At 38.3% G+C, this 27,052-nt stretch overlaps 4 protein-coding genes across 7 annotated transcripts; all 4 read left to right on the plus strand.

The window, feature by feature from the left end:
* The first annotated feature begins 1,822 nt into the window (after positions 1-1,822).
* Positions 1,823-10,292, plus strand: kif2c (kinesin family member 2C). Of its 4 annotated transcripts, none has more exons than XM_088014720.1 (23): positions 1,823-1,904; positions 2,101-2,176; positions 2,264-2,358; positions 3,390-3,500; positions 3,743-3,791; positions 3,878-3,913; positions 4,363-4,512; positions 4,767-4,886; positions 5,459-5,556; positions 5,643-5,738; positions 5,836-5,890; positions 5,988-6,150; positions 6,382-6,472; positions 6,565-6,628; positions 7,272-7,363; positions 7,438-7,580; positions 7,862-8,075; positions 8,236-8,346; positions 8,456-8,523; positions 9,615-9,690; positions 9,781-9,861; positions 9,925-10,018; positions 10,114-10,292. In XM_088014720.1, exons 2-23 carry the CDS (start codon positions 2,116-2,118, stop codon positions 10,173-10,175), a joined length of 2,130 nt encoding a protein of 709 aa, XP_087870846.1. In that variant the 5' UTR covers positions 1,823-1,904; positions 2,101-2,115; the 3' UTR covers positions 10,176-10,292. The 4 variants fall into 4 exon arrangements, with proteins under 4 accessions (XP_087870846.1, XP_014855622.2, XP_087870847.1 ...); XM_015000136.2 differs by having other exon boundaries at positions 3,390-3,488; XM_088014721.1 differs by lacking the exon at positions 3,878-3,913.
* A 1,341-nt stretch (positions 10,293-11,633) lies between these two features.
* On the plus strand, positions 11,634-17,591 carry selenot1a (selenoprotein T, 1a). The gene is made up of 6 exons (XM_015000135.2): positions 11,634-11,831; positions 13,733-13,843; positions 15,545-15,671; positions 16,519-16,606; positions 16,804-16,970; positions 17,058-17,591. The coding sequence occupies exons 1-5, from the start codon at positions 11,692-11,694 to the stop codon at positions 16,926-16,928; spliced, it is 591 nt and encodes a 196-aa protein (XP_014855621.1). The 5' UTR covers positions 11,634-11,691; the 3' UTR covers positions 16,929-16,970; positions 17,058-17,591.
* A 2,404-nt stretch (positions 17,592-19,995) lies between these two features.
* On the plus strand, positions 19,996-21,978 carry LOC106925688 (uncharacterized). Its single transcript, XM_015000134.2, has 4 exons — positions 19,996-20,322; positions 20,691-20,828; positions 20,898-21,016; positions 21,177-21,978. The coding sequence occupies exons 1-4, from the start codon at positions 20,055-20,057 to the stop codon at positions 21,942-21,944; spliced, it is 1,293 nt and encodes a 430-aa protein (XP_014855620.2). The 5' UTR covers positions 19,996-20,054; the 3' UTR covers positions 21,945-21,978.
* A 2,182-nt stretch (positions 21,979-24,160) lies between these two features.
* LOC106925687 (uncharacterized) lies at positions 24,161-25,813 on the plus strand. The gene is made up of 4 exons (XM_015000132.2): positions 24,161-24,564; positions 24,668-24,805; positions 24,873-24,991; positions 25,165-25,813. The coding sequence occupies exons 1-4, from the start codon at positions 24,297-24,299 to the stop codon at positions 25,777-25,779; spliced, it is 1,140 nt and encodes a 379-aa protein (XP_014855618.2). The 5' UTR covers positions 24,161-24,296; the 3' UTR covers positions 25,780-25,813.
* Positions 25,814-27,052: the final 1,239 nt, after the last annotated feature.

Here is a 27,052-nt window from a genome sequence, read left to right on the forward strand (position 1 = left end):
AGATTAGTCTTTCACTAGCTAGTCAGTTAGTTCGAGGTTTGTACCAAGACTCCTGAAGTGCCATTTTATCGAGATTTATGAGAATGTATCCAGCTTACTTTGTAAGGCCTGACGAATGTAATTTAAATATGCATAATTTATGAAATTGCTGAATTTCATTGTATCCATTCAAACGAACTAATATGTTCTCACTTGCACTTATTTACTTATTTTAAATGCAGTCTGATTTGACACACCACTGTGGAAGTGCTGAACGCAGGCTGTGAAAATGATGGACCGTCTGACTGAAGGGGAGCAGGGGGAGGTGCCTGGAGGAAAAGAGCTATGAGGGTGGGGGGAGGTGGGGTGGTGTGTAGGAGTTTTTGGGGGGTGACAGGAACAGGAGGAGGGGAATGCCACCCACTAAGCCAGTTGTGGAGAAGTTCTGGGGGTTGGGCTGCCCACAGGAAACAGTTGTGGCTCCGTCCCAGGCCTCACACCAAGCAGCCCTGGGCCACCCAGTCGCCGGCAGACAGACCCACCAAATGGCCCGGACAGTCGACCAACAGGGATTTATTTATTTTTCATCCCTTGGTGGCGGCGGGAAAATTGCTTATAGCACAAGCTGTTTATTAGAACTTTGATTTGTCATGTGTCAGCGTTCGCTTGAGGGGGAATGTGTATACACAAGTCAGGCTTGTGTATAGTAGAATTAGAATGCTTGGAGTCTGAGGGTGTGGAGTAAAGGAGCTTTTGGTGGTGGTGGTGGTAGGGGGGGGGGGTCCCACCCTGAAGGCAAAGGCTGAACTGCAGATTGGGTCATTCTCCAGCTGTCCCTGCTTGTTGATGTCACAAGGGACTGGTTTGCAGAAGGTGTGGGAAGACAGAGACAGCATGTGGACAAACACAGGATTCCTGTTTTCACATGGATGAAATACTGTATAGGCCAAATGGATGAGCAATTAGAAGGATTTGGCCACAACTATAGGGTGTTGCAGAAAAACAGTCCTTACAGCTGAAATATCTGAGACAGCAGTTCATGTCTTGAAATGTTTATTTGGTTTCTAGACAAGCAGCTGAGATATTTTGACACAGATCTTTTTAAGAGGTCCTGAAAACCTGCTTTTATTCAAACTGGAAATAAATCTTAAATTTTCTATGATAGTTCAAGTAACAACTTTTTCAATTCCAATACTACTACAGATCAAGCAAGTTATCTAACTAATGTTTGAGCAATCTTATAAGGGGAAAATATGATTAAAAACAAAGACTGATATGTTTCATTCTATACACACCTGATCTTTAGCTGCAGCTATTTCAATTAAACAAGCTTATTTCAGTATAAAATGGCCATCAGATCTGCCTACCTTGCCACTCATTATGTCAAAATTATGTATAGCTTCAACCTTCAAACATTGGTTTTAAGCTATATATATATATAGCTTAATATATATATATATATATATATATATATATATATATATATATATATATATATATACATATAAAACCCAGTGTTGATTTAACTCCCGCAGAGTTTATATTAAAGCTATATAGCTATTTTGAAAGCTGTATATAGTTTTCAAAAAACCATATATAGTTTTTTGAAAACTCTCCAAATACACGAGACTTCTTGCTTCCTGTGGTTTGAAAGACGTACATTGCTTCAAATAGTGTCAGACGTTACATAATCTGTGATTCAAATGAGCACGTTTGTTATTGTGTGTTTTTAAGGTTAGCGAGTTCATTTGCGTAATTCCCAAAGAATCCAGGAAGTGGCGCTACATGTATCTCTGATTTTTTTTTTCAAAATAGCAAAAGAAGAAGAATGCCACCTACTACGTAATGATATAAGCCAATCAGGCGCCTGGACGGTAGGAAATAACGCTTATTTGAATCTTTGGCGGTGCACTGGGCTGTCGCAGGTGAGGAATATTTCCTTTATCAGAGAAAGGAATAATTAATAGATATAAACAAATATTCATTTAATGTCAGAGTAGAGATATGTTAGAAGACGGTTATTTCTATTAGTTTTACACCAACCACTTCATAGCACCGCGAGCTAGCTTATTAGCCCAAACGCTAACGGAGGTACATTTGACTTTTTTTCCCCTTCGACAGTAAAAAGAAACAAAGATGGAGAAGAATCTTTCCAGACTTTTAGTTGGGCTTTCTATTCAGATCAGTCGCAGTGATGGTGAGTTTGTATATTTGTTTTCTTACGTGATATATTGTGTGCTAAATCTTAACTGTAAGCTTTTCGGCTTGTTGGTTCGTCACCCAGGTCGAATCCATTCAGCCATCGTTAAATCCGTTGATGCCTTCAAGTCTACGGCAATGGTTGAATGGCAGGAGAGGAAAATGAGCCGAGGGAAGGAGGTTAGTGATTTCATTTAACACACTTTTTAAAGATCAAGCTTAAAGTAACAATTTCAAAATGACTTTTTGTGTGTAGTAGATAATTAAAGTGAATAGTACTTGAAATACTGGGAAAACAATCTGAATGTTTTTGAGTTGTCATTTTATTGAACAAATATTTCACAAGATTTTTCTAAAAACTTGTCAAATATCTATAAAGCATATTTTTCTTCAAGAAAGTAAACAAATACCTACATAGGATTTATGCAGAAATTGCAAAGTTTACGTCTTATCTATCATATGATGCAGTTCAAGATGTAGAAGTTAAAAAGCAGTCTCATTTTTATTGGTACACCTGGTAAAATGCATAAAAATCTTTGCATCATAGTCATATAATGCCTTCCATCTTTGTACTTGCACACAGTTTCTTGGGGAGAAAATCCAATGTTTTAAATTAGTGTCTTGGAAATTCACCTCAAACACTTATAATATACAAGTAGCTTAATATGGTATATTTCTTTATTTTAAGATTAAGGGGTATTGAAGGAGGCATCTCGATGTTTTGATTAAAAATACTCTTTTTTTGGAAAAGAAATGTCAAACTTTAAAACTGACAAAACTATTTGTTCCACAATTTCCTGATTGTGTGTGTATATGTGTATCATTTCCTTGTTTGGAGTTGGTAAGTAAGTGTCAAAGGCTGTAGTTCAGTAATTAGGCTCTCTCAAATGGAGCCTAGTGACTGATACTTGTTACTTTTAAGTTTAACCCACATATAAGTTTAAGTTTAACCCATGTATAAAAACATGTGCCAGCATATTCCTGAAAACTATAAATTGTTTGTTGAAAATAGAATTTATTTTTCCCCACTGTGAATTGTGCAGAAAATGAGAAGTTTCTGCATTATGATTGTGAAGGGAACAGTTTGAGCAGAAATTAGGATTTCTGTTTAAATGTCATGCATTAGTGCAAGTTAACAGAAGGATTAAGCTTTGTGCTGAACAACTATTTTCTTTAGACAGTCTGCATTTAAGTTTCTCTTTGTATTTCAGGTTGAGATTAGCGAGTTATGCCATTTAAATCCAGAGCTTTTGGACCATGTAAATGCTGCCACCAGAGCTACTGAACCGCCCTCTGCTGCTCCTGACAAGGCAAGTGATGATGTGTGTATTTATTCATATATATAACAAAAAAAACTGCAGAACTAAAATTATGTGGCATGCAGATAAACCTCAGTGTATCAACATCCATACCTTCAAATACTTCCATTTTACTGTTTTAGCCAATGTAATTATGCAGAAAGAGAGAATGCATAAAAAGTTCAAATTCAATAGAGGATAACGCATGTTTGAACAAAATAAGTAATTCCTAACAGAAACTTCTTTTGTCTGTATTTCTTTCACAGAAGTATGAGGGGAGACTTCGCTCATCCCGTATCCCTGCTCCTTCTTCCTGTATGTAACCAATGATCCAGTTTGTCTCATCACTTTCAGTAATTTTCACCTAAGTTACTGAATTTAGACTTTGTTTTATCCCATAGTCTCAACTCCATCGGCCAAAAATAACGAGGAGTTAGGTTGGCAATCCTCACTTTTCTTTAAAGAAAGGAAATGATGCACAAAATCACAATAACGATGCTGCAAGGGCTATATTCAGGACTGAATCTCTGCTTTATTTTTGTAAGACACGGGTGTTGTGGGTATGTTGGGCATGCAGCACAACTTGGAGACAGTTTATTCTCACTATTCTGGGAGGCAAATTGTGTGGTAGAAGCTTGGAAGAACTGAATTAATTCTGGTGACACTAAACACCTTTTTTTTATTTTATTTTTTTTTTACATCATCTTCTGAGCCTTTGTTCCTTTCATGTTCTGCTGCCTTAGTCACAAATTTTACAATACTCTTTAGTTTGCCATGCTTTAGCTGTGATTTAGAATATTACTATCTTGATCAGTTCGTTATTCACAAAAAATGGCTTATTAAAACTTATTGCTTTTTTTTCCTCTTGGATTTATCTTCCTCTTAGTTGCCTTACGGTCTCAGACACGGCAGACATGTTTGTTCCAGCCACCAGCACCTATGGTGTCACCAGCGGCAACAAGCAATGCATCCTCTCAAGGAAACCCAGAGACAATCTGTCCTGAAATGAACCAGTCGGCGCAGCCTACCAGCTCTGGTTAGTAGTGATCCTCCAAAGTACCTCCTGTTTGAAAACATTCCATCTCTAGACAACTGACTTGTTTCACTGGATCTACAGTTATTGTTTTTAGTGACGTGTATTGGCTTTGTTTTGTATTAGATGTCATTTAGATATTTTTGTGTAATCTGTATGCATTTTAACTGTATGCTTCCACATTTCAGTGGTTTACTTATTTCAGTAATAAAAATTAAATATCTTTTATAAATACCATTCTTTCTTTCTTTGTGCAGCTCCCTCTTTTCAGCCGCATAGAGGAAATGAAGCCAAACTAGCACAGCTGCTGCCTCCTGTTGATGAGTCGGTCAAAGAAAACGAGCCTGACAGAATGCCTTCTCTGCCTTCAGCAAGAGGTCAATAATTCTTACCCATAATCCTATTAGATGTGTAGGTTATTGTACATGGGCCTGTCACAATAAACGGTAAATCAATTAATATATGTTATGATAAATTAAAAGACATTCAATAATTGTCATTTTCTTGAATTATTGTTTTTCTCTTTTTTTTTTTTTTTTTTACTAAAACTGAACGATACAGGTATTCAGTCTGGTGATATGGTCTCCACTATTTCTTTTCTTTTTTCTTTTTTTTAAAGACTATTTTGCATACAAAGACTCCGTAATTAATTTTCTTTGTTGTTTCCGTTTTCATTTCTTATCTTGGATATTTCAAATGTCTTTCGGTTCCAGTGTTTAAATGTTCATTAGAATTTAACGTTTATTGATATTTGAAAATGTGTTCTTGCATTTTCATGCCATTTTTACTTGGGTTAGGGTCTCAAATGGTCTCAAAATAATGTTATTGTTCATGGCAATAAATTCTGGGACAATTTATCATCCAGGAAAATTTGTTACAGACCTAATTATATATAGACTACTCTGTACAATAACATAATAAAGATGATGCCCACATCTCTGCATTGCAGGCAGAAGAAAATCTGTGGCTCCTCAGGAAACAAACAAAAGCAACAAAAGGATTTCCAGTGTCGTGAAGCCCTTTGACATGCAACCTAAGAAGGGAAAGGTTGGGGAAAATCTTTTTTTTTCTTTTTTAAAGCCATTTTGTTTGTCTAAAGTTAAATATCAAACACTGATTTCCCTTTGGTTTAGTTTGGAGAGTCATCTCGACCAAATCAGAAGTTCTATGAGATGATCCAGGATTTTAGAGAAACCTTGGAAATAACTCCGATAACCACTTCTGATCCGGTGAGTTCTGACACAGAGATCGTGTTCCGTGTTTGAGGCCGTTTTCTACTTGTACGCTTTTTACTCCACTTCCTTAATCGCTGGTTTACTTTCACAGATTGAGCCTCACAAGATTTGTGTGTGTGTTCGCAAACGGCCTCTAAACAAGCAGGGTGTGTTGAAAATGTCTTATGACGCGGTGCCAAGTTAATATAATGGAATAAACAGAGGAACCCAAAGTTCATTTTTATTTTTGTGGGGTTTCTTTAGAGTTTAACAAGAAGGAGATTGATGTGGTGTCCGTTCCTGGCAAAGGTGCGTTACTGGTCCATGAGCCAAAGCAAAAAGTGGACCTGACCAAGTACCTGGAGAACCAGGTCTTCCACTTTGACTACTCCTTTGATGAGAATGCCACCAACGAGCTGGTCTACAAGTAAATATTACTTAATAGATTCAATTTGTCACCTAAAATAATTAGTAGTCTGTTATTTCAAACTAAAAATTGATTCATTTTAATTTAATACCATGTTTGTTGCACACTAAATAACTTTTTGCTGTGCTATAATATTGTGTATCCACAAGCAACAGTAAACAAAAGTTTATGTTTATTAAAGAGCTTTTTCTTTTCTTCTAATTCTTGAGTTTTTGTTGGTTTTGCTTTCAGGTTCACAGCAAAACCTTTGGTGCAGTCCATTTTTCAAGGTTGCATGGCGACTTGCTTTGCCTACGGCCAGACTGGAAGTGGCAAGACCCATGTAAGCCTCCGTGAACCCTACAAGTTTTAAGATTATGCTTAAGTCAATTTTTCTAATTCAGAATGGATTTTTCTTTTCCTAAATCTTTGTAGACAATGGGAGGTGACTTCACGGGAAAGCAGCAGAACAGCGCTAAAGGAATCTATGCCTTAGCAGGTGAAACTACAATTTATTACTTTCTCTGTGGACAGTTGAATGTAAATTATTGTAAATATGTAGTGTTTTGAAAATGCAGATCAAATACAAGTCATTCAGCTAACCTTATACAGTGCCCTTTTCATTTATTTGCACACTTGGTAAAGATGTGTAGAAGGGCTTACTGTAAATTCATCTTTTATTAGTTTTTTTTTTTTTTTTTTTTGCATTGTCTCACAATAAGGAAAAATCCAACTTTTAGCCATGTTTTTCCTCTGACATCATCAGATGTGTCTTCATGTAGAATTATGTGCAGCTAGAGTAAGGCAACAACAGTCAGAAACCCTGGATGGATATACATAGCTGATAACCAGATTTGTACAACCCCTTAAAAACATCAGGTCTCTTTAAGAAAGCTCTGATAGATAAATCTGTTTAATAGCACAGGGACCATTTCAGAGAATATTTAATAGATATGCATTCCTGCGCCTTACATTGTTGGGGGTCTCATGCACTCTCACCGGGCTTACTAAAGGACATCCTGAATTTAAAAAGAGAGAGAGCTTTACTTGTAAACTGAAAACTTGTGTAAAGAAATGCCAGTAAATGTTGAGGGTGCCCCATATTTGGTCTACATTTTTATTAATGATGTTTCATATTTCAGCCCAGGATGTTTTCACCAATCTCAACCACAGGAGGTTTGCTTATCTGGATCTGCGCGTCTACGTGAGCTTCTTCGAGATTTACAACAGCAAAGTAAGAAGGAGCTCTGATGAAGCACGAGTCAGTCTGACATCAGCTTGTAGAAACGTTTTCCTATTTCGATTCAGGTGTATGATCTGCTGAACAAGAAGGCCAAGCTGCGTGTCTTAGAGGATGACCGGCAACAGGTTCAGGTGGTGGGATTGGAGGAGGTCTGTGTGTCCTCACCAGAAGACGTCATCAGGATTATACAGACAGGAAGTGCATGCAGGTACTTCAGTGCAGTGGTGTGAGATGGGTAACCTCATATAGTAGGAAGTAGGCAGGAATTTTATTTTTCCACTTATTTTTTTAAAATGATCATTACTCATAATGGCTCACAAATTGGATTAAATCCATACAAATGCAGCCTTTAACTTGTGGCGATTGGAGCAAGTTCTGATTCTAGCTTCTTAGTATGAGTGGCCAATAAATATAGCTATTTTGACACGCATCTTTATGTGTCTTGTAATAAAACTAATCCAAGTCGTTCCTCTACATCTACCTGTTCAGAACATCCGGGCAGACCTCAGCCAACGCAAACTCCTCCCGCTCCCACGCCATCCTCCAGATTGTCCTGCGGTGCAATAATCGTGCTGCCACTTTGCACGGCAAATTCTCGTTGATCGATTTGGCAGGAAACGAGCGTGGCACGGACGTCAGAAGCAACGATCGCAGCACTATGGTGGAGACGACCGAGATCAACCGCAGCCTGTTGGCTCTCAAGGTAAAACGCATGAAACGCGCTCGTCCTGCAGAAAGAACTTTTCTCTGAAACCATAAGTTAGGATCAGATAAGCTTCAGGAAAAAAATTATATTCAGGTGGAGGAAGGTTAAAGCTACCCCCCTTTAGCCACTTTTGTGTCCTGTCCTGTGTGTCTTGTAGGAGTGTATTCGCTCTCTGGGGAAGAACAGTGATCACATTCCTTTTCGGATGAGTACATTGACCAAAGTGCTCAGGGATTCCTTCATTGGAGAAAAGTCCAGAACCTGCATGGTATGGAGACTCACCTAACCTCCTCCAGCTGTTTTAGTGTTAATCTTGGTTTGTGTACAAGTTTTTGTTTTCTAAAATGAACATATTTATATTCCGCCCTCCATTTCAGATTGCCATGGTGTCTCCAGGAATGGCCTCATGCGAATACACAATGAACACACTTCGCTACGCAGACAGGTACAGAGACGGTGTGACGCATCCTAATAATGGAGTCTGGAATCAGAACTCCTGAAGAATGCTCAGAAAGCAGTTTTATGCTTTAGCAAAAATAAATCGGATGTAATCCAGTAAGATTTGGAATTTGATTTCTAGCATTTTTCTAGACATGCATGGATAAAAGTAATGATTGGGGGGAAAGTATGCATTTTCAGAGTTCATTGTCTACTTGGTCGTCTAAATCTCTTCTGCATCCTTTCTTACTAGTATACTTCCTTCTCCTGTGTCCCTCCTTTCTTTATACTATAATTACTTGACTTTCATTCCTTCCTATTTACCATCTTTCTTTCTTATCTGTCTCATTGTTTCCTTGTGTCCTCCCTCCTTGCATACTAGCCTTCCTTTATGCTATATTATGTCCGTTTCATTCATTTTTTCATTGTGTCCATTTCCTCACCCTTTCCTTGTCTTTTCATTTATTTATTTTTTTCCTTTCTTGTCTGTCTGTCCTTCCATCCTTGTGTTCTAACAGGTTCCTAATTTTTGCTTGTACCATATGTAAACCTTGCCCATAGTACAGATGCATGCCATATATTCCAAGTGAATGTTTGTATTTCAAAATGTCTGTGAAGGACTGAGATGTTTGTCACTCTTCAAAATGACACAATAATTTACATAGCTGCATCTTTGTAATTGGTTTTAGGAGTGATGAAAAAAATTCTAGCTTTTTTTGTTGTTGTTAAAGCTGAACTTCATAAAGCGCTGTCCAAGAACAAGCCATTAGAAAGTCAAAGACTTAATTCTGAGTTATTCTTCAACTCAGTGATATATCTTTATTTTCTAACTTCATCTCAACAGTAGATGAGCCTCTTTTTTTTTTTTTTTTCAAAAAGCTTAATCTAAAATCTTTTCTAAATTAGTTTTGTGCTGAATTTGTTTTTGGTTTTTAATCAATCAATCAGACTGTCCTTCAAGAGTAGTGATCCACTATTGGCATTTCAAACTGATGACTAACGACTACCTTTTTGTCATGACATTTTATTCATCCTTTTAATGAAAACTCTTCAACATTTGATCTATTACAACTTTAAACATTTCTGTTTCTTTGGCAGAGTGAAGGAGCTGAATGCCAACTCCAAAGTCGCAGCACAAAAGGGGAAGGAGCCAATAAACAGTTCGTCCGAAGAGGTGCATGACATTACAACAAGCAAAATCCTGAATTTAATGATGTACTTATTCCAAATGCATTTATGATCTTTGTTTTTTTTTTTTTTACAGGATTCTTCTGTTGATACCAGCGTGCTGGACATCATATCTCAAGTTACAGAGTTAGAAGAAAAAGTCTATGGAGAGCTGAAGGTAGTTTTTATTATTTTTGTTGTTGTTGTTTAAGAAAAATTTATTTAATTTTTTCTTATTCAGAGAGCAGATGAAGTTGTTAAGGAAATGGACAAAATCTCATACAACATTGAGGAAGGGCTTCCTGAGCTGGTGGATTACTCCAGGAATTTGATGGGTTTGTACAGGATTTGACTCGTCTTTGTCCGATTAGGTTGTGTTTCCAGTATTAACCAAAAAATCTGAAGTGCGTACTTTTGTATTTGTTTGCAGACTCAGTTCTGGCTCTACAATCTGCTGTCGCAAAGGAGCGCATGGCCAGGCTGAACCTCTGAAAAGCCAGATATTCCTGCAGAGAGACAAATTGTTTTATTTTTCAGCTGTTTTTATTGTAATGTATACTTTGTTAAATAAAATGCAACACTAACATTAAAAAGAGAAAAAAACAATAATGGCATGGTTCTTAGAAAATCCAGAATTTGCTTTCTTATGACACTATTTGCTGACATGGTTGTAATTATTTAAAGAAAACTGAAAGTGCAGCTCTTGCACGCTATTCAAACTACAGCAAATATGATATTAAGATTTATTCTGCAGAATATTAAATAAAAAGCTTTTTACTCCATAGGTGGAAAACTGATATCGGTAAATATTTTTGAAAAGTAATATTTTCTCATTGGCTTTCCAATAGTGTGAATAATTTGGATTTTGGCTAGTTTTTTTTTGTACATATTCACCGTCTTCTTTTTGGATAGAATGAAATTAACCCAATATAAAGTAAATGGTACTAAAAAGAAATGTGCTTAAAAGAAAGAACCAGCTGTAGTGTCAAGAAACATACCTTACTGTTAAAATAGTTTGCAATTACATTTTTGCCACCTTGCAGCTGTGTACCTTTTATTTAATTAGCTCAAATGATATATGTTTATCTAATTTGTAATTCCACCTTGACAAGCAAAAAAACGCTATCGAGGTGTTTTCTTCCTTCAATTTGTACTCTTTTCCTTAAAATGTGACTTGAATTGCACAAGTTGAAGACTCAAGAAGCTGAATACTTAAAGTCTAGCTCCTACATGGACCTCAGTTTTAAATTGTTGCAATAATTGTTAGAGTGCACTGATAACTCAGGAGAATGAAGTTATTGTTGGAACTTTGAGATTTCTCGGGTCACTTTGTCAATAAAGAAACGAGACCAAGAATGCCTAAATCTACCACAGTTGTGAGAAAAAGGTGTCATTACTTTTGCACAATACTGAATTGAATTCTACAGATTTCTTCATATAAATTTTCTCACACAGTAACAAAATGCACTAAAATGTGCTTTATAAACGAGACAAAGATACAACTTGACAGTACATTGTTTCTGGTTACATCTAAAATAAAGAACTACTTAAGACATAAAAATAACACCATAAATGATATATTTTTTTACTTTAAAAGACGGAAAAAAAGGTTGACATTATGTGACCAAGACATGCTGAAAAGTTATTTCATTTTAATATAATTTTCAGCTGTCCAAGGGTGAGGAGGATTGTGAAGATAAGTGTTAAATTAAGGGTGTTTGAGAGCTTACAAGATCAACGCAATCCACATCTAATAAATCTTAAACTAAAATCACGAATACTTTAAAAGAAAACATCCATTAAAAGCGTCCATGTAACAATTGCAGAGCACTCGGGACTCACAACAGCGTTGAATGGTGATATCCACAGCCAGACCAATAGGGGGTGCTCTATGCGTTCTGAGAACCTGAATGCATGTCGCGAGTAAGAAGCAGAGGCGGGGTTTAAGCAGTAGGGGAAAAAAAGATTACAGATTAACGCAGAGCAGAGGTAAGCAACCGTGGACCGGATGGCCATGAAGTGGTTGCGCTTTTCGCTCCTCGTTTTGGGGGTTTTCTCGCTTTGTTGCTCCACAGCTGGTGACAGCAGCGGCATAAAGAAGATGAAGATGCAATTTGCTACGGGACCTCTGCTTAAGTTTCAGATTTGGTAAGCAGACGACGAAAAAAAGAAATCTGGCGAGTCATTGCAAGCTAGCTAAAAGAAACTAGCTAAAAGAAACCAGCTAACATCGCCGTACGGACACAAGCGAATAAGATGTCAGTTAGTCTGTGTGCAGAAAAAAAAAACGGTCACTAAGGAGAGCGTCCGCTACCGTGTGTTCTTACAGAAACGCCGAAACAAAATGTGTGAAAGTAAAATATTTGGTAGCTCCCATACACATCGGAAACATGGCTCCACTTCCGCAGTGAAACATATTAAATCTTCTAAGAACCGCCCCAGCGTCTGTGGATTAGACAAACATGTTTTACGTAAGGTACAGACTACATTCCGAGGGTGAGTGAAGCTGTGCGATTCAAAACTTTTGGTTTGAATCGCACAGGTTTAAACATCTTCACTGAACCTCAAACGAAAACGGTCAGAGCAAGTCTCCAAGCCGCTAAATAAAAGATTAACAAGCAGCACAGGTGTTGATTTATAAACTTTATGCAAATTAGACCCAAGAAACATTTACTAGGTGAACTTGGTTCATTTTTAAAGCAAGTTAACTTTTGTTACCAGCATGTTCACTACTAAAATATTTAATCTTTTTTTTATAATAATAAAAAAAAAATCTGTCTTTCTGTCATTTTCTGTACAGACTATGCTAATGTAATTAAACAGAGATTGTACATCATGATAAATGTCAACCTGGTCCTATTCAAATCCATCATGACTATCAATGTTAAAGTTTTGTGCAAATGTGTGTCAGCGGTAGATTTTTCACTTTAATTTTGTTCAGCTAAATTCACTTTGTACCTATGACAGCATGCTGATAACGATGTTGTTTAGCTACTTATTACATGTCTGAAACAGGTCTGTCTAGATTGTGAAACTTCATTTCTCAGTAAAGCTGCTTGTATAGAAACATCAAATGGAGAAAACAAAACAGGAAGCTAGAAAAACTAACTTGATTTGCATTATTTACACAGTGTTAAACGTGGACACACAACTTCACCTCGTTGGTGTTTTTACTCTTTACATGTGAATATATAAATATATATATGTGTGTGTATATAAATATAGAAATAAATGATGATGCATTCGCCACATCAAGTTGGTATATTGATGCATAAAATACCTCTGATCTGTTCTTTAAATGAGCAAATATGACAGGAGTTGACGCCACTGTTCAGAACAACTTATCACTTAGAAAGTTTCAACAAGCAGAGAAAATGTGTTTTTAATGAGTTTCAGATTATGATTTTTGACAGTCTTGATGAGTACAAGCAGACCCTCAAGTGCACTGGATATATTCTCAATAAGAGAAACGAGTTGCAACAAGTTAAGCAAAGATTAACTTGTTAAAATTACTTTCAAGACCGAGTGGAGGAAAGTTATGCAGAGAGAGCAAGATCTGTGTATTTGAATTGGGCTCACTGGTGCGACAACAGGTGAATAAAATGTTCAGATTCCACAGGTGTTTAGAAATAAAAATTCACTGCAGTTAAATATCTGGCTGCAGATGGAAAAACACGAGGAAAGTTCTGAACACTGCTGTACTGTAGCATTGTTCTTAATTTCTGCTGCTGTCCATTTATTTGACGAAAAGGGCCACTTATTTAAATGACTGAATTTCTGGAAGATCAGGAAGGATATCAGTTGTTGGTGTCGGTAACTCAGGAACATGTGAAATGTGCCTCAGGCTCCACGATACGTTTGGAAGAAAAGAGAAAATCTTTTTATAACATTCAGCTGCTCGTGAATCGGGGAAAAAGAAAAAAAAAAAGGCCTCTTCTTCTCTCCAGCACAGTGGAAGTACTGTCTTCCAGGAATGGCTGATAACTATGTTTTGGCTACTTAAATTCTGTTTTTCCAGTTGTACAACCTGTCCTCCTTTCCTTCTGCAGCATTTCCTGAGGGTACAAGCGGGTGTTTGAGGAGTACACGCAGGCCTTGTACCAGCGGTACCCAGACATCCGCATTGAAGGGGAGAACTACCTTCCTATACCCATCTATCGGTAAGGGACAGCCATTGTCTAGCGGCTTACGTGTGGATTAAGTCCAGCCCAGGATCAGGTATAATTTGTTTAACAAACTGAAGTTCCCTTGGATACTCATTTGCTATTATCGCGTGTAACAGACGGATAAATGTCATCAGTTGTAGATTTGGTTAGGACCTGGAATGTGCTTTTTAATCATCAGCTGGTATCGGGATGCAGTGGCATGTGCCCTGCCTTTTCTGATTTCAGCTGATTAGCAGGTGCCTCGATAAATGAGAATAGTAATGAAACGTAGATTCATTTATGCTGTTTAAGCAGTGAACTTTATTTATTACGTAGATTGTTTTGTACTCTAAAGTATATGTACTCAGTATTTGTTTGGCAATGCTTTTAGATGAATTACCACATCACTGTCACCTAGAGGTTTTCAGCCTGTGGCATGGAATGTATGTAATGGGCCTATTTGTTTTACATTTTGGACTAAACTACTGAAGTTAATGAACTTCTGAACAATTGATTTGTTTTGGCTAATTTGTGCTCGATCACCACTGGTTGAATCCGTAATACTAATCAGTCGATTTTTATTGGTTCTATTGCTTACTTCGCAAAGTTTCTCTTATTTCAAGAAATAAACTGGGAGAAACAAAGTCAGACTCTGTGAAACCTCGGTCCCATTAGAGTTGCACTATATTTGCATCGATGGGAGGCTGGTTTTATGCAGCCTCTGGTGCCGCGGTTCAACAGGGAGTGTCACCGAGACTCCTGGGTCTTCATGTGGTCGACTTAATGAGCACACAAGAGATTGGCTACATTTCAGCGAGGCGACTCTCTTAAATATCTCGTCACATGCTTCAAATGCTCCAGACATCATTTCTTTGAATTCTTGTGAAGTTTGTCATTTGCGTATGTCACAGCAAGAGCAAGATATTCCTTCAGGTAGTTTTTTGTTTTACCAGTTCTGCTTTTAAATGTTAGAAGTTGCAGAGTTTAGAGTCCAGCTTTGGTTAAGCTCAGACCTTGAGCTTCCAAGGTTGGTCTCGTAGCTATAAATTACCCCTTTTTATTCTTTAGAGTTCTGTCAACTAGTAAACATGACTTTACTCATTTACTACACGAAATGGAATGTTTTTCTTTTTTTTTCTCAGATGAAGTTACTTGTATTGAGGTGTCAACAAACAAAAAAAAAAAACATTTTTATATTTTCTTCATAGGCATGACTAGTGCTCTTCTACTTTTTCTCTGCCCCACACCTAAAAAAAGAAAATGCATAGAGTTATCAATCATGGAAGATATGCTGGCTGTGCATTCCAGCACAGAGTGACATGAGGTAATGATCCATGCCGGTTACTCATGAAACGCTGGAACAGAGCTCTTGCATACGGCGTAGAGGAATACCTGGGCAGAGTTCAGGGCTGGGAGCCATTCAGGCAGTGCGCGATGTGCCTCAGATAATCGCATGGCTGCGGTCCAAGTAGGACTTCCAGTGGTTGATGAAGCAATACCACACATCAGCAACATTAAGAAAAGAACATGTTTAAATGGAAAATAGGGAAGTTTGAGTAACTTTCAGTTCACCCTTCCCTCAGTGATGTAAATGAATAAGTTGCAGAGAGACTGTCCACATGTAGGACATGTCCTGATTGTTCAGGCGTTGGATATAACATCATCCCAGTGTGTGTTGTGCTCTGTTTCTGATGAGATGGTATCTTATTTCCACAGACATGTTGCGTCCTTCCTGTCTATGTTCAAACTGCTGGTGATCGGACTGATCATAATCGGCAGGGACCCATTCGCTCTCGTTGGTGTTCAAGCCCCAGGAATCTGGGAGTGGGGCCAGCAAAACAAGGTGAGGATTTCTGTTTCATTTTAAAATCACACTCTTAAGGGGGGAGGGGGGGTGGAGGATGCTGCCATTTGATTCAGCTGCATTGCTTTTTTTTTTTTTTTTTTTTTTTTTTGTGCCATTACAGAAATCACTTGGGTTTTATTTAGAATTGGAGAAAAATGGTGTCAGGGTGTACATATGCACTTGTAAGACAACCAAAGGTCCCATGATTTCATTTTATGCTCTCTGGCAGAGCTCTGCATGTTTTTAAAGTTCAGTATTGCTTAGATTGTTTTCCCCAGGGTCATTGATACTCCCATCAGAGAGTGTGTTGCGTCACAATATTCTGTAGTTGCTGTTCCTTGGACAAAAAATGTAAGATTGATAGTGACAGTGTTTGGTATCTGTTGTGGGTAATAACCTGTAAACATTGCATCAGATATAGCTAAAGGAAAACGTATCAAAAAACTGACTTTAGTGAAACTGAAGTCAGTTTCACTAATGACACCAGATGCTGTAATCCCATCAGCTAATCAGCAGAGCGTTTTGTGAAAGAGGTTTTCAGTCTTGGACATGAACAAATCAGTCCAAATCTGATAAAATAGTACAGAAAAGAAGCTTGGTTTATTCCATCAACTTATCAATCAGTGGGTTTGTGAATTAGCAAACCCACTGATTTATTCATCTATTACTTTCTCTGTCTGTTTTTCCAATCTATGTCTGTCATGAAATTATTTATTCATTCTTTGTTACATTTCAGTTTGAATTTCTTGTGGATTTTCTCTAACGCCTGCCGGGTCAAAACGAACACATCTCATGTTAACTTTTTGGTTCAGACTTTTAACCTAGTTTTTGTTCTTCTTGTCAGATATATGCCTGCATGATGGTCTTCTTCTTCAGCAATATGATTGAAAACCAGTTAATGTCGACAGGAGCGTTTGAAATCACATTAAACGGTGAGCATTTCCTTTCCAGCATGGCTTCAGAGACTAAACCCTAACTTCTTGTTAGACTGTGTGACATCCACAGCCTTTTATTGGTGAAAATGCATTATTATATGTTGCTACATGTAAGCAACATTTATTACTTGTTGTTGTGCTGCTGCTCCAAGGATAAGAAAAACTCAGCCACATTCAAAGTCTTGTTTCTATAGACGTGCCAGTGTGGTCGAAACTAGAATCGGGTCACCTCCCCTCCATGCAACAACTCGTGCAAATCCTGGACAACGAGATGAAGATGAACGTTCACATGAACACAAGAACGCATCACCACTCCTAACCCTACTTTTCAAATCCTGGCTGGAGCTGAAAGCCCCTCCTTGTACGTTTATTCTGAATTTCTTTTTATGTTCGCTCAATCTTGACGAGGTGTAACGTGTGACCCACGCCGACTCTTTCTTGTCCCCAGGTTCGAGGTGGGCTTCTCTCTGAGCTGTGAAGTGATGTTTATGAAGGTCTGCGCTGAAGGCAGGAGGACTGCTGGCACAGACTGGATGCCCCCCATCACTCTTCACCGCGCTCCGCAGAGACGTCCTGCCCCTGACGCCAGAGCGGGATCCATGGCAACAGTTTAGGCTGTTCTGTTATGTTCTTGTACTATCCATATTACTGCTGATTTCATCCAGGCAATTAGTGGTCCACTGAGGGGAGATTTAACATCGATTATTGTAGTCTTTAACCTGTTTCATATAATTGACCTTTGTGAATGGAAAAGAAAAAAAAATATGTTATTTGTACCAACGAGCCATATGTAGAATTCTAAGTGTACCAGTCAGAGACGTAGGTAACCATATCAAAAATAAACCAATTAAGATCTGTAATAATTGTTGTGACAATACCATTAAGACCATGTCTTGGAAAGATTTCTGAATAATTTTTATATTTACATATGTTGGAGGAAGCTATGAATATTAATAAAACATTGTAACAATTTCAGTGTGAAGCTGGGTTTAAGTGTTTCTATTTATCATGGATTTAAAAAGACCAATACCGTAATTTATCTCACTTGTGTAGATTGATTTATTTTTTTTTTCCCTTTTCTGTATCTCTGCTTGCCTAAATGTTGAAACAAAAAGGACTTTAAAGCATGTTTCTGCAATAATTGAAATAACTTGAGGTCGAGAGAGAAGCTGAGGGGTCAGGTAAATTTCACCATACTTGAATCTTGCAAGGAGATGGTATTTTTCTGCAAATCAGAATTTATGAAATCAATTTCTATATGCGTTTGTCAATGTGTAATCACGTTGATGCTGTTATTCATAAATCCCGATGTCTCAGTGAACCATCTAAGTGGTTTACAGATGAAAACAGTTTGATCTCCTTTGTGCTCATGTTAGGATGTATTTGGGTTCTCTTTTGATTAGACCAAGCAAATCAGGTTAGATATCAAGATCTAAAGATTCAGGGAGCCTCGTGTATTGTCGAATATTAAAAATGAGGCCTGGGGAGTTGGAAGAGTATGCTATAGTTATTGCATTAAATACAATGCTAAATTATGAACCATATTCCAGTGATTCCTGAGAATAGGGACAAAACAGGTCCTATGGATAAAGCACAAAATTTGAATAAAATATACACAAAATATAATTTTTTTCAAATATCTAACTCAACTAACCTGGGTCATGTGAGCACAACAATGTATACTTTCCAGGTATTTGCTGAATATTTTATTTTAAACATTGTAGTCGGTGGATGATGCCTGTAAAAGCCCTTGTCCAGGAGCAGAACTCAATACATTATAACAGTTTAAAACAATTAAAGAAATACTAAAATTATATATTGTGACAATTACGTACAAGTAGTCATATAAATAATTATAGAGGTATCAATAAATTGAATTAAAAATCATTTTTATATATTTTCCAACTCCATTGAAATTTGTCCCTAGTTTTTGTCAACACCGTCAGAAATGAAAAGAATGTAAAAAAAATCAGGCATTATTGGGAGGCACCAGAACTTCTGAGGACCCCATGATCTCTTCCTTTCTCTTCCTTTGCTAAGAGGGCTAGTTAGCTCTGGTTAGCTTAAGTTATTCTTTAGTTTTTTCTTCTGTTTTATTCCTAAGTTGCTCGTCACAACCATGATGTGTCAACACCATAACTGACAATTTACAAAACTTTGATGAAATTTTGTGAAATAAAAGCTTAATTTTGGTAAACTGTAAAGATTTCATGGACCTGATGAGCTACAATTTGGCCTCCTAAAGAATAACATCATATAAATTGAGGTAGTTTGGCTTTTTGTCAACTCCGTCAGATGTCAACTCCATCAGAGTTTTTCTGACTCTTTCAGTGAAATTGTTGTCAAATCTCACTTAAATGTGCAGTTAATTCATTTTAATGTATTTTACATAAATTGCATTACTTCACATGTATCAAGTATTTCTTTTTACTTACTAGTTTGTCACCACCTTCAGTTACGTTCTTGGTCAGGTCGATTAAAAATATCATTTTTTTAAAAATGTTGCAACTGGGAGCCTGCACCTTAGCATCTTTACATTTCCTAAACATTATTTGTCATATTTGCATACATAAGGTTGAGAAATAACAAAAAAAAAATGGGAAAATTAAAACCCATTTTGTCCCTATTCTCAAGAATCACTGATTCACATTCAGATTATTGAATATGAACCATGCTCCATAGATGTTCTGCCTCTGACACCAGAGTTGGATTCATGAATATGAATACATGGGCTTTACTTAGCACCTCAGCAGAGGCTTAAGCTGCACTGATGTAGTTTATGGATGGGTGTACTGCACAGAGCATGGACATTCTTTTCAGTAGATGTCAATTTCTTGATCAGAAATGTTATAGTGTTCTGAAAAGGTGAACTTTTGTTCACCTCAGCTTTGAACCAAAATGATCAAAATGTCCAGACAATACGTGAACTATCCTGAGTTATAAATCTTGAGTTTCAAAGGTATTCTAGTTCACTGGGATGCAACAACAGTATACTGGAATCTGACTTCAACACATTAGCAATATGTAATGCACCCATGTATGAAGACTTTGTCGCTATTAGTCATCTCTTCATCTCCACCAACTTCCAGAAGTCTTTGAGCAGCAGCATGAAGATTGTGGAGAATGTTTTATCTTAGGAGATCAATGTAGGTCACACCAGGCATTGGTGAAGATGTTGAATTCCCAGGTTCATTGGTTAACAACACTACCGTCTCCTATTATTTCAATAGAAATATGTTGAAGTATTCCTGCTGGAGTTCAATTTCTGGCCACGCCACCGTCTTCTGCTAAGCTGTAAACTATTCAGCTAATTACAGTGCAGCAGGTCTCGCGACATTTCATTGACTGGTGCAGCACGTGCTGCACTGGGTTTAAGCGGCCAATTAATTAAAGGTTAAATAGCAGGTGACAGTACTGCTTCACAATAGTTAGGCAGCAGAAAACAATGGGTGTGGGACGGAAAGCGCATCCCCCAGTCTGCTTGGTTGCAGCTGTTTTTCTAATGTGTTATTTGGTGCCGCTTGCGGACTGCCTTCGACTGAGGAAAACTCAGAGACCAGCGGTGAAGAGAGGGTCTGTTCATTCTCCCACCTCTATTGTCCAAGAAGGAAAAATTCTGCTTGGGAAAGTTTTCAAGAGCTCTGATATCGACAAAAAGTCGTCAAATAATGAATTATTGGATGACGAATCTGATTATCAGTCAGACTCCGCAGGTATGTGCTAATGGTGTTAATGCTGCTGCTCTAGTGTGGCGTACATTTAAAAAGCGGATAATTCTTGTCGGAGTAACTTGAAGGATTTTATTGTCTTTGTTTAGTAAAGGACTTTATGGTGTGGGTAACCGAGTTGTGATGTATTGCCCTGAAACACTAGTCGACACTACATGATTAACCAATAGGGAGTTTGTATGTTCCCCTCTAAAATGTCTTGCTGCCTCAAACTCATGTGGTTAAACCAGGCTAAGCACAGTAGTTTGCTACACTTGCTTCATGAGCTCCTACACTTGTCAGGACCATAACTATGTAGCCTGTATGCTTTAAAAACAAGTGGGACAAATTTAAGTCTTCTTTTGATCTTATAGGCTGGTCCCAGGAGACGGACACGGATGAAGCCTCCAAGGAGTTATTGGAGCGCTTGGGGGCATATTTGGATTGTTTTGATGACCACATGAAGTTCAGGTCACTTGGAACAGAGGCTTCACAACTTTCAGTGGTTCAAGGTAGTAATTTTTTTATTTTAATATACATAAACAGGTCTGCACACTGATGTAACTTCTCTTCCCCTACAGCAAATGAACCCCCAATACCTCTGTCCATGGTTCCTCCAAGATGTGGCTACAGGATATATGGGACTGCAATAACATTTATTCTGATTGTTCCATTTAAAGGTTGCAACATTATTCAGCAGGTACCTCAACCCTGTTAAATGTGACAGTCATGCATATCTTGCTATACTTTGCTTTTAAACCACTATAAAGGGCTAACTTCAAACTCGTTTAATGCAGATGCTAAATGCAAACAGGAATAGAGTAACTCTGCCAAAACTAACATTCTGTCTTGCTTTCCAGGGTGGAAATCACATACTCCCTCTACTCTGGCAAGGCCATCCACTGTCCCTGCTGTGTCCCGAACATACAGGGCCTGTGGTTCCGCCCGTGGGGCCTGTGGTTCCGCCCGTGGGGCCTGTGGTTCCGCCCGTGGGGCCTGTGGTTCCGCCCGTGGGGCCTGTGGTTCCGCCCGTGGGGCCTGTGGTTCCGCCCGTGGGGCCTGTGGTTCCGCCCGTGGGGCCTGTGGTTCCGCCCGTGGGGCCTGTGGTTCCGCCCGTGGGGCCTGTGGTTCCGCCCGTGGGGCCTGTGGTTCCGCCCGTGGGGCCTGTGGTTCCGCCCGTGGGGCCTGTGGTTCCGCCCGTGGGGCCTGTGGTTCCGCCCGTGGGGCCTGTGGTTCCGCCCGTGGGGCCTGTGGTTCCGCCCGTGGGGCCTTTTGACTTCTATTATCATGCAACAGATGATCCTGTTCAAGGCTTCCCCTTCTACCCATTCCCTCATCCACCTCCAACAGCTCCTCCTCCCACTGCAGAGCCAAAAGTCCTCTATCCCCAGATTCCTTTTAATCCAGAGCTTCTTTGGCCGTACTGGCCTCAGCTTCCAGAATTTCCTCCTGTCTATCCTTGTCCTCATGGGAAATATGCAGTGCCTGTACAAAAGACTCCCTGTGTAACACAAGATCCTGCCACTACCCAGACTCCTCCTGATGCTCCTGCAACTTGGTATCCTGTGATCTGCCTACCTATTCTTCCAAATGAGCAACATTTTCAAGACATGTTTTATCAAGGTTAGCTTTGAAAAGTTGAAATAAATGTTTAAAATAAAAGGGACTTGTGTCTTTGGTTGCAGATCCAACAATGTGTAGTTTTTTTTTTTTAATTTCTTTTCCCTACAGGGTTATTTCAGTTTGAAACTGAAATGGAAACTAAAGTCTATGGCATGGGTCAAGTTGGACATTTTTGTTGAGAAAAGAGTATAGTCTATGAAAATTTGATAATCGGACTACAATCAGTTCTTGTAACTTTGCCAAAAGTAAAGCTTAAAACCTTCATTATGTCCAACCACTTGGTGGAGTGGAATAGTGGGCACAGTCAAATTATGAACTACTTGGATACAGTGATCTGACACTGCACCCACCATGCCTGGTGGTGCTCAGAGAGCCCAGAAGTGCTGGTGCATTGCAGCCTTGCCTCTGGTGGGTTGTAGTCCAGGGCTACAGGCCAGTAACTTGCCACTATCAATCAGCATGTCAATGTGTGTGTGAATGACCATGGATGCTTTGGTGTCCTCTGGGCTTGATACAGTGCTGTACAAGCCATTTATTTTAAAGGGGTTTATTTTTCAAATGTGCAAGAGATCAACAATGGTTGAACAAAGGGACACATTTTCTTCAAGTCTAATTTCTGAGTCTGGATTTTTCAGACTAATTTGATGTAAGATTGAGTTTTCTCAAATTGTGGCTTGCAATAGATTTATGGTGACTTGGGGATATTGGCACATATGGCTATTTAGTTTTAAATGTATATTACCTTTTGATTTTCCTTTGTTCAGTATTGCTCTTGATATGGTAACTTAATACAGTGTATTCAGCTTTTATTCTAACTGCACTTATTTTAGTCATCCACTAGATGGAAGCAGAGGGAAAATTGTAAAGTTGGGGAGTGCCAGATTGGGCACAGTTCAAATATATATTTATTTTTAGACCTACTGGCACTGTAAATAGTGTTCACATTTTGCCACAAGTATACAGAACTCCCTCCTTCCTCAGAAAGAAACTTATAACTCTCAAAGGTTAACACATGATTAAAATGCTGCAGTGCTCTAAAATGTGCTATGCAAATAAACTATTACAAAGGTGTTGACTTTTTCTCTTATTTTCCTTACTTCACTAATACCAGATTTTTAAATTACTTCTATCTTCTTAGGCTTGGCCTAAATTTACTTTGCAAACATTTTCCAAATCTGTCAGATTGTAGAAATATCTGTAGCCCTCTTTAAACTTTTTGATTTCAAAACTAAATTTTTAGATTTAGTTCTGAACTGTGGACTATTCCTACCATTTTTTTATTTTTGTTTTGGATGGAGAAAATATCTTGGTCTTTCCCTTCAATCATACGGTGGAAGGTTTTGAGTCCAAACTGACTATTGTTAGTTCGCTTTGATTTCAGCACACAGTTCCACCTGAAGAAACACAAACTCAGATCATGACACTGCTACAACCACATTTCACTCCAAGTGTAGTGTTCTTTTAGTGATGTTACCCAAGCAGAAAAAAATGTGTAAACTGCATACAATGGTGCATCAAGAGTATTTGTCTAAGTATGTTCACACATTAAATTATCACAGTTTTATATTGCACTTTTGGTGTGATATAATTTATAGATAAAATTAATAGTAAATTTAGAAAATAAAAAAAGTCTTGAAACAGTTTCTTTAAACAGCATGTGATACAATATTTTCAGTTATATAATTCATATAAATATGCAAATATATCACAAAAATATATTTTTTAAAAAAGCAATTATTACACAGTTCTGTGTCATATAAGGAATTTATTTAATTTATTTCTACGCCGCTGTAGGACAAACATTGCAGGTTGACCAATCAGAAGTGTGGCTCTGTTTGATCATACAGTACCATGTCGACATTGATTATGTAAAACCTACACCCTTTAATTCTGAAATATTCCAATGTTAGTAAAAAAATAATAATAAATTCAAATTAAATTAATGATTTCCAAATGTAATAATTTTATGATGCATTTAATGAATCACACCCATTTAAATGATTATAGATTAAAAGGTGGCAACCTTTTCTTTATGAATGAATCTGGTTATTACTATTTTTTAATTTATTACGCATTTTTCTCACTTCATGGCTCCATTCTTTGTTCGAAATGCTGTGCAAACGCGTCAGCGTTTAAATTATCCAAACGTAGCTGTGACTTAAAGAGCCACGCAGTGGCAACGAAACTGTTGAGATCAAAAGGTGATCAGGTGTAGCCAGTCCCAGCTGATTACACGCCGCGTTCTCTCGCACCATTTCATTGGCCGCTGCAGCAAATACTCTTTGCCTCCAAACGACAAGTTATTTTAAAAAGGCGTGACAAATCAATACTTTACAGAAGTTGCGCAGGGTTGAACGATGGGTAGAGAAAAAGTGAAAAATCCCGCTGTTTGTTTGGCTGCAGTTGTTATTCTGACGTGTTACTGGGTGAAAACTACAGACTGCTTTCGATTGAGGAAATCTCAGAGACGAATCGTGCAGAGAGAAACTGGTTTTCCTCCCTCAGGTCGAGTTCAAGAAGGAAAAATTGTGTTCGGGAGGGTTTTTGAGGTCCCCTATGGAAGCGAAAAGCACTCTAAAAACACTTCAGTGGATGATGAAACGGATTATCAATCAGATTTTGCTGGTATGTATTTCACATGCTTAATATAAGGAAGGTGTCTCCAGCCTGTACTATATTCTTGTCTGAATCTTGAGTGACAGTTTCCCCCCCCCCCTTTCCTTCATAGGCTGGTCTCAGCAGGCTGACATGGAAGAGAGCTCCAAGGAGAAATGGAACCCCTTAGCAACCTCTCTGCATTGTTTTGGTGACCACATGAAGTTCAGGTCACTTGGACCAGGAGCTTCACAACTTGCAGTGGAGCAAGGTAAAACAAACATGTTCAAAGTAAATTTGTCACTTGGACTGGCTATTAATATCCCCCCACTCCACAGCACATGAGCCCCCGATGCCTCTGTCCATGGTCCCTCCAAAATGTGGCTACAGAATGCATGGGGACCCAATGGCCTTTGTTCTGATGGCTCCATATGATGGCTGCAACATGATTCAGCAGGTATCCATAATTTGCTTTAAAATGGTTTGTGTTGAAGTAAAACTGTCTTAACTTTGCAAGATGTTGGGATACATTTCTGAACTTGGATATTTCTTATGCAGTTACTGCTTTGCATAAAACTTAATGAAATAAATGTAATATTCTGTTCAAATGTAATCTGTTTTTATCACAAGGGAGGAAATTACATGCTACCACTACTCTGGCAAGGCCATCCTCTGTCTCTGTTATGTCCCAAACCTGCAAGAACTAAGGTTCCCCGGATGCCGCAGGTTCCCCGGATGCCGCAGGTTCCCCGGATGCCGCAGGTTCCCCGGATGCCGCAGGTTCCCCGGATGCCGCAGGTTCCCCGGATGCCGAGCCAGCCTTACTTTGACTTTTATTCTCATCTCTTCCCTGCACCGGCTGAACCTGCAAAACCTGTGCCACAATCTCCAGAACTTCCCTTATACCTGTATCTGCACCCTTTCCCACCTCAGACGACTGCCCCACCACCTACCACATCAGTACCTAAAATCCCATATCCTCAGATTCCCTTTCCGCCGTATTTCCCCGTCCCATACTGGCCTCAGTTTCCAGAATTCCCTCCCTTCTTGCCTTATCCAACTGAAAAACCTCCAAAGTCTCCAACTTCAGGACAGAAGATGACAGCAATTTCATCTAAAACTACAGAGTCTCCTGAACCTACCCAGGGTCCTTCTGATGCCCCTGGACAGTTGTATCCCTTGGAGTACCTACCTGTTGTTCCAAATGAACATTTTCCACACATGTTTTATTCTCATAAAGGCTAGTGTGAAGCTTTAAAATAAAGTTTTGAAAACACAACTTGTGATTTGTTTGTGTTGAGGTAAATTCATACTGGCATATAGGGGGTATTTCAGTGCTTCCCCAAAAGCCTAACAAGCTGGGATGTTGTGATTAAAATTTTGCACACTAAAAATAAAATTCTTACTCTGGGTAGATTAAGTATTTTCAAAATTGATCAGGTGTTTCTCAATGTCGCTGCAATTATTCATAGGTAGACCGTGATCTCTATCTTAAGGCCAATGAAACATGGCTCAGCTCTCAAGTAGATGAAGTCCTACTTCTGACAGGATTGGGTGGAACAAGGCTTTTTTTTTTTTAAATTAGACAAATCTCTAGTTGTATGCTCACTTTACTCAGCCCCACATTCTAATGAAGCATGTCTGGGTTTTATTGTAATGTTTCTACTTAAAATGCTCTTTTATATCTAACTGAAATCTCAAAGGGCACATTCACAATCATACAGATGACAAGCTACTGGATTGAAGTTACAGCTGCCTTCCTTGGGGCAGGCTGTATGAGGCTTTTTTTTTTTTTTTTTTTTTGTTTGCCATTGGATCTTCTGACCAACACCAGCAGGCAAAGTGCATGAAGTGTTTGCCCAGGGACACAAATGGACTGGGAATCAAACTGGTGATCCAACGATTGCAGTACAAACACCCACTGTCGCCACCAAAATATAAAATTAAAGTTGTATCTAGTTGTGGTTTGGGCTACATTCACAGTTGTCTTAATGCTCCATTCCAATTCTCTTGCTGAGTTTTATTTTTTTTTGTTTCATTCATACTAATTAAATGTGACTTGTGAACGATTTACAACCACAAAGCGAAGAACGTAGACGTCACACTGTTTATGGAAGTAATAATCTCGCTGTTTATGGATTGATTTAATTTATTTAGCAATTAGTTGAGCTTTTTTTTTACAGCTAAAGCACTGTCAAAATCATAACCAAAGGGAAGGTAAAAAGAAAAGCTCAACTAATAGCAACGGCCTTTATTGTGCCACCTTATTCATGACTAAACAATATTTAATGTATTAGAACTTCTTCTGCAATTACCATGTTGCCAAACTTGTTTGAATAAAAAAAAAAAAAAAAAAAAAAAAGATTTTTTTGGTATATAGAAATTAAAAATCATACATATTTACAGGTGGAGAGTAATCAGTTACTTTTATTTGTAATTTAAAAAAAGTTACATTTCACAAAACTTTTACTTGAGTAATGTTAAGTAACTCAACTCAATTTATGGTGCAGAGGTCATA

This window comes from Poecilia mexicana, unplaced genomic scaffold (assembly GCF_051168715.1).
Source record: "Poecilia mexicana isolate PSO_F unplaced genomic scaffold, ASM5116871v1 scaffold_17, whole genome shotgun sequence".
In the NCBI taxonomy this organism is placed as follows: Eukaryota; Metazoa; Chordata; class Actinopteri; order Cyprinodontiformes; family Poeciliidae; genus Poecilia; species Poecilia mexicana.

Coding starts and splice junctions, on each gene's coding strand:
- kif2c (XM_088014720.1), top strand. CDS start 2,116: ATGGAGAAGAATCTTTCCAGACTTTTAGTTGGGCTTTCTATTCAGATC. Junction 2,359..3,389: donor AAATGAGCCGAGGGAAGGAG/GTTAGTGATTTC, acceptor TTTGTATTTCAG/GTTGAGATTAGCGAGTTATG. Junction 6,629..7,271: donor AGGAATCTATGCCTTAGCAG/GTGAAACTACAA, acceptor TTCATATTTCAG/CCCAGGATGTTTTCACCAAT.
- LOC106925688 (XM_015000134.2), top strand. CDS start 20,055: ATGGGTGTGGGACGGAAAGCGCATCCCCCAGTCTGCTTGGTTGCAGCT. Junction 20,323..20,690: donor TTATCAGTCAGACTCCGCAG/GTATGTGCTAAT, acceptor TTGATCTTATAG/GCTGGTCCCAGGAGACGGAC. Junction 21,017..21,176: donor GTTGCAACATTATTCAGCAG/GTACCTCAACCC, acceptor CTTGCTTTCCAG/GGTGGAAATCACATACTCCC.
- LOC106925687 (XM_015000132.2), top strand. CDS start 24,297: ATGGGTAGAGAAAAAGTGAAAAATCCCGCTGTTTGTTTGGCTGCAGTT. Junction 24,565..24,667: donor TTATCAATCAGATTTTGCTG/GTATGTATTTCA, acceptor TTTCCTTCATAG/GCTGGTCTCAGCAGGCTGAC. Junction 24,992..25,164: donor GCTGCAACATGATTCAGCAG/GTATCCATAATT, acceptor TTTTATCACAAG/GGAGGAAATTACATGCTACC.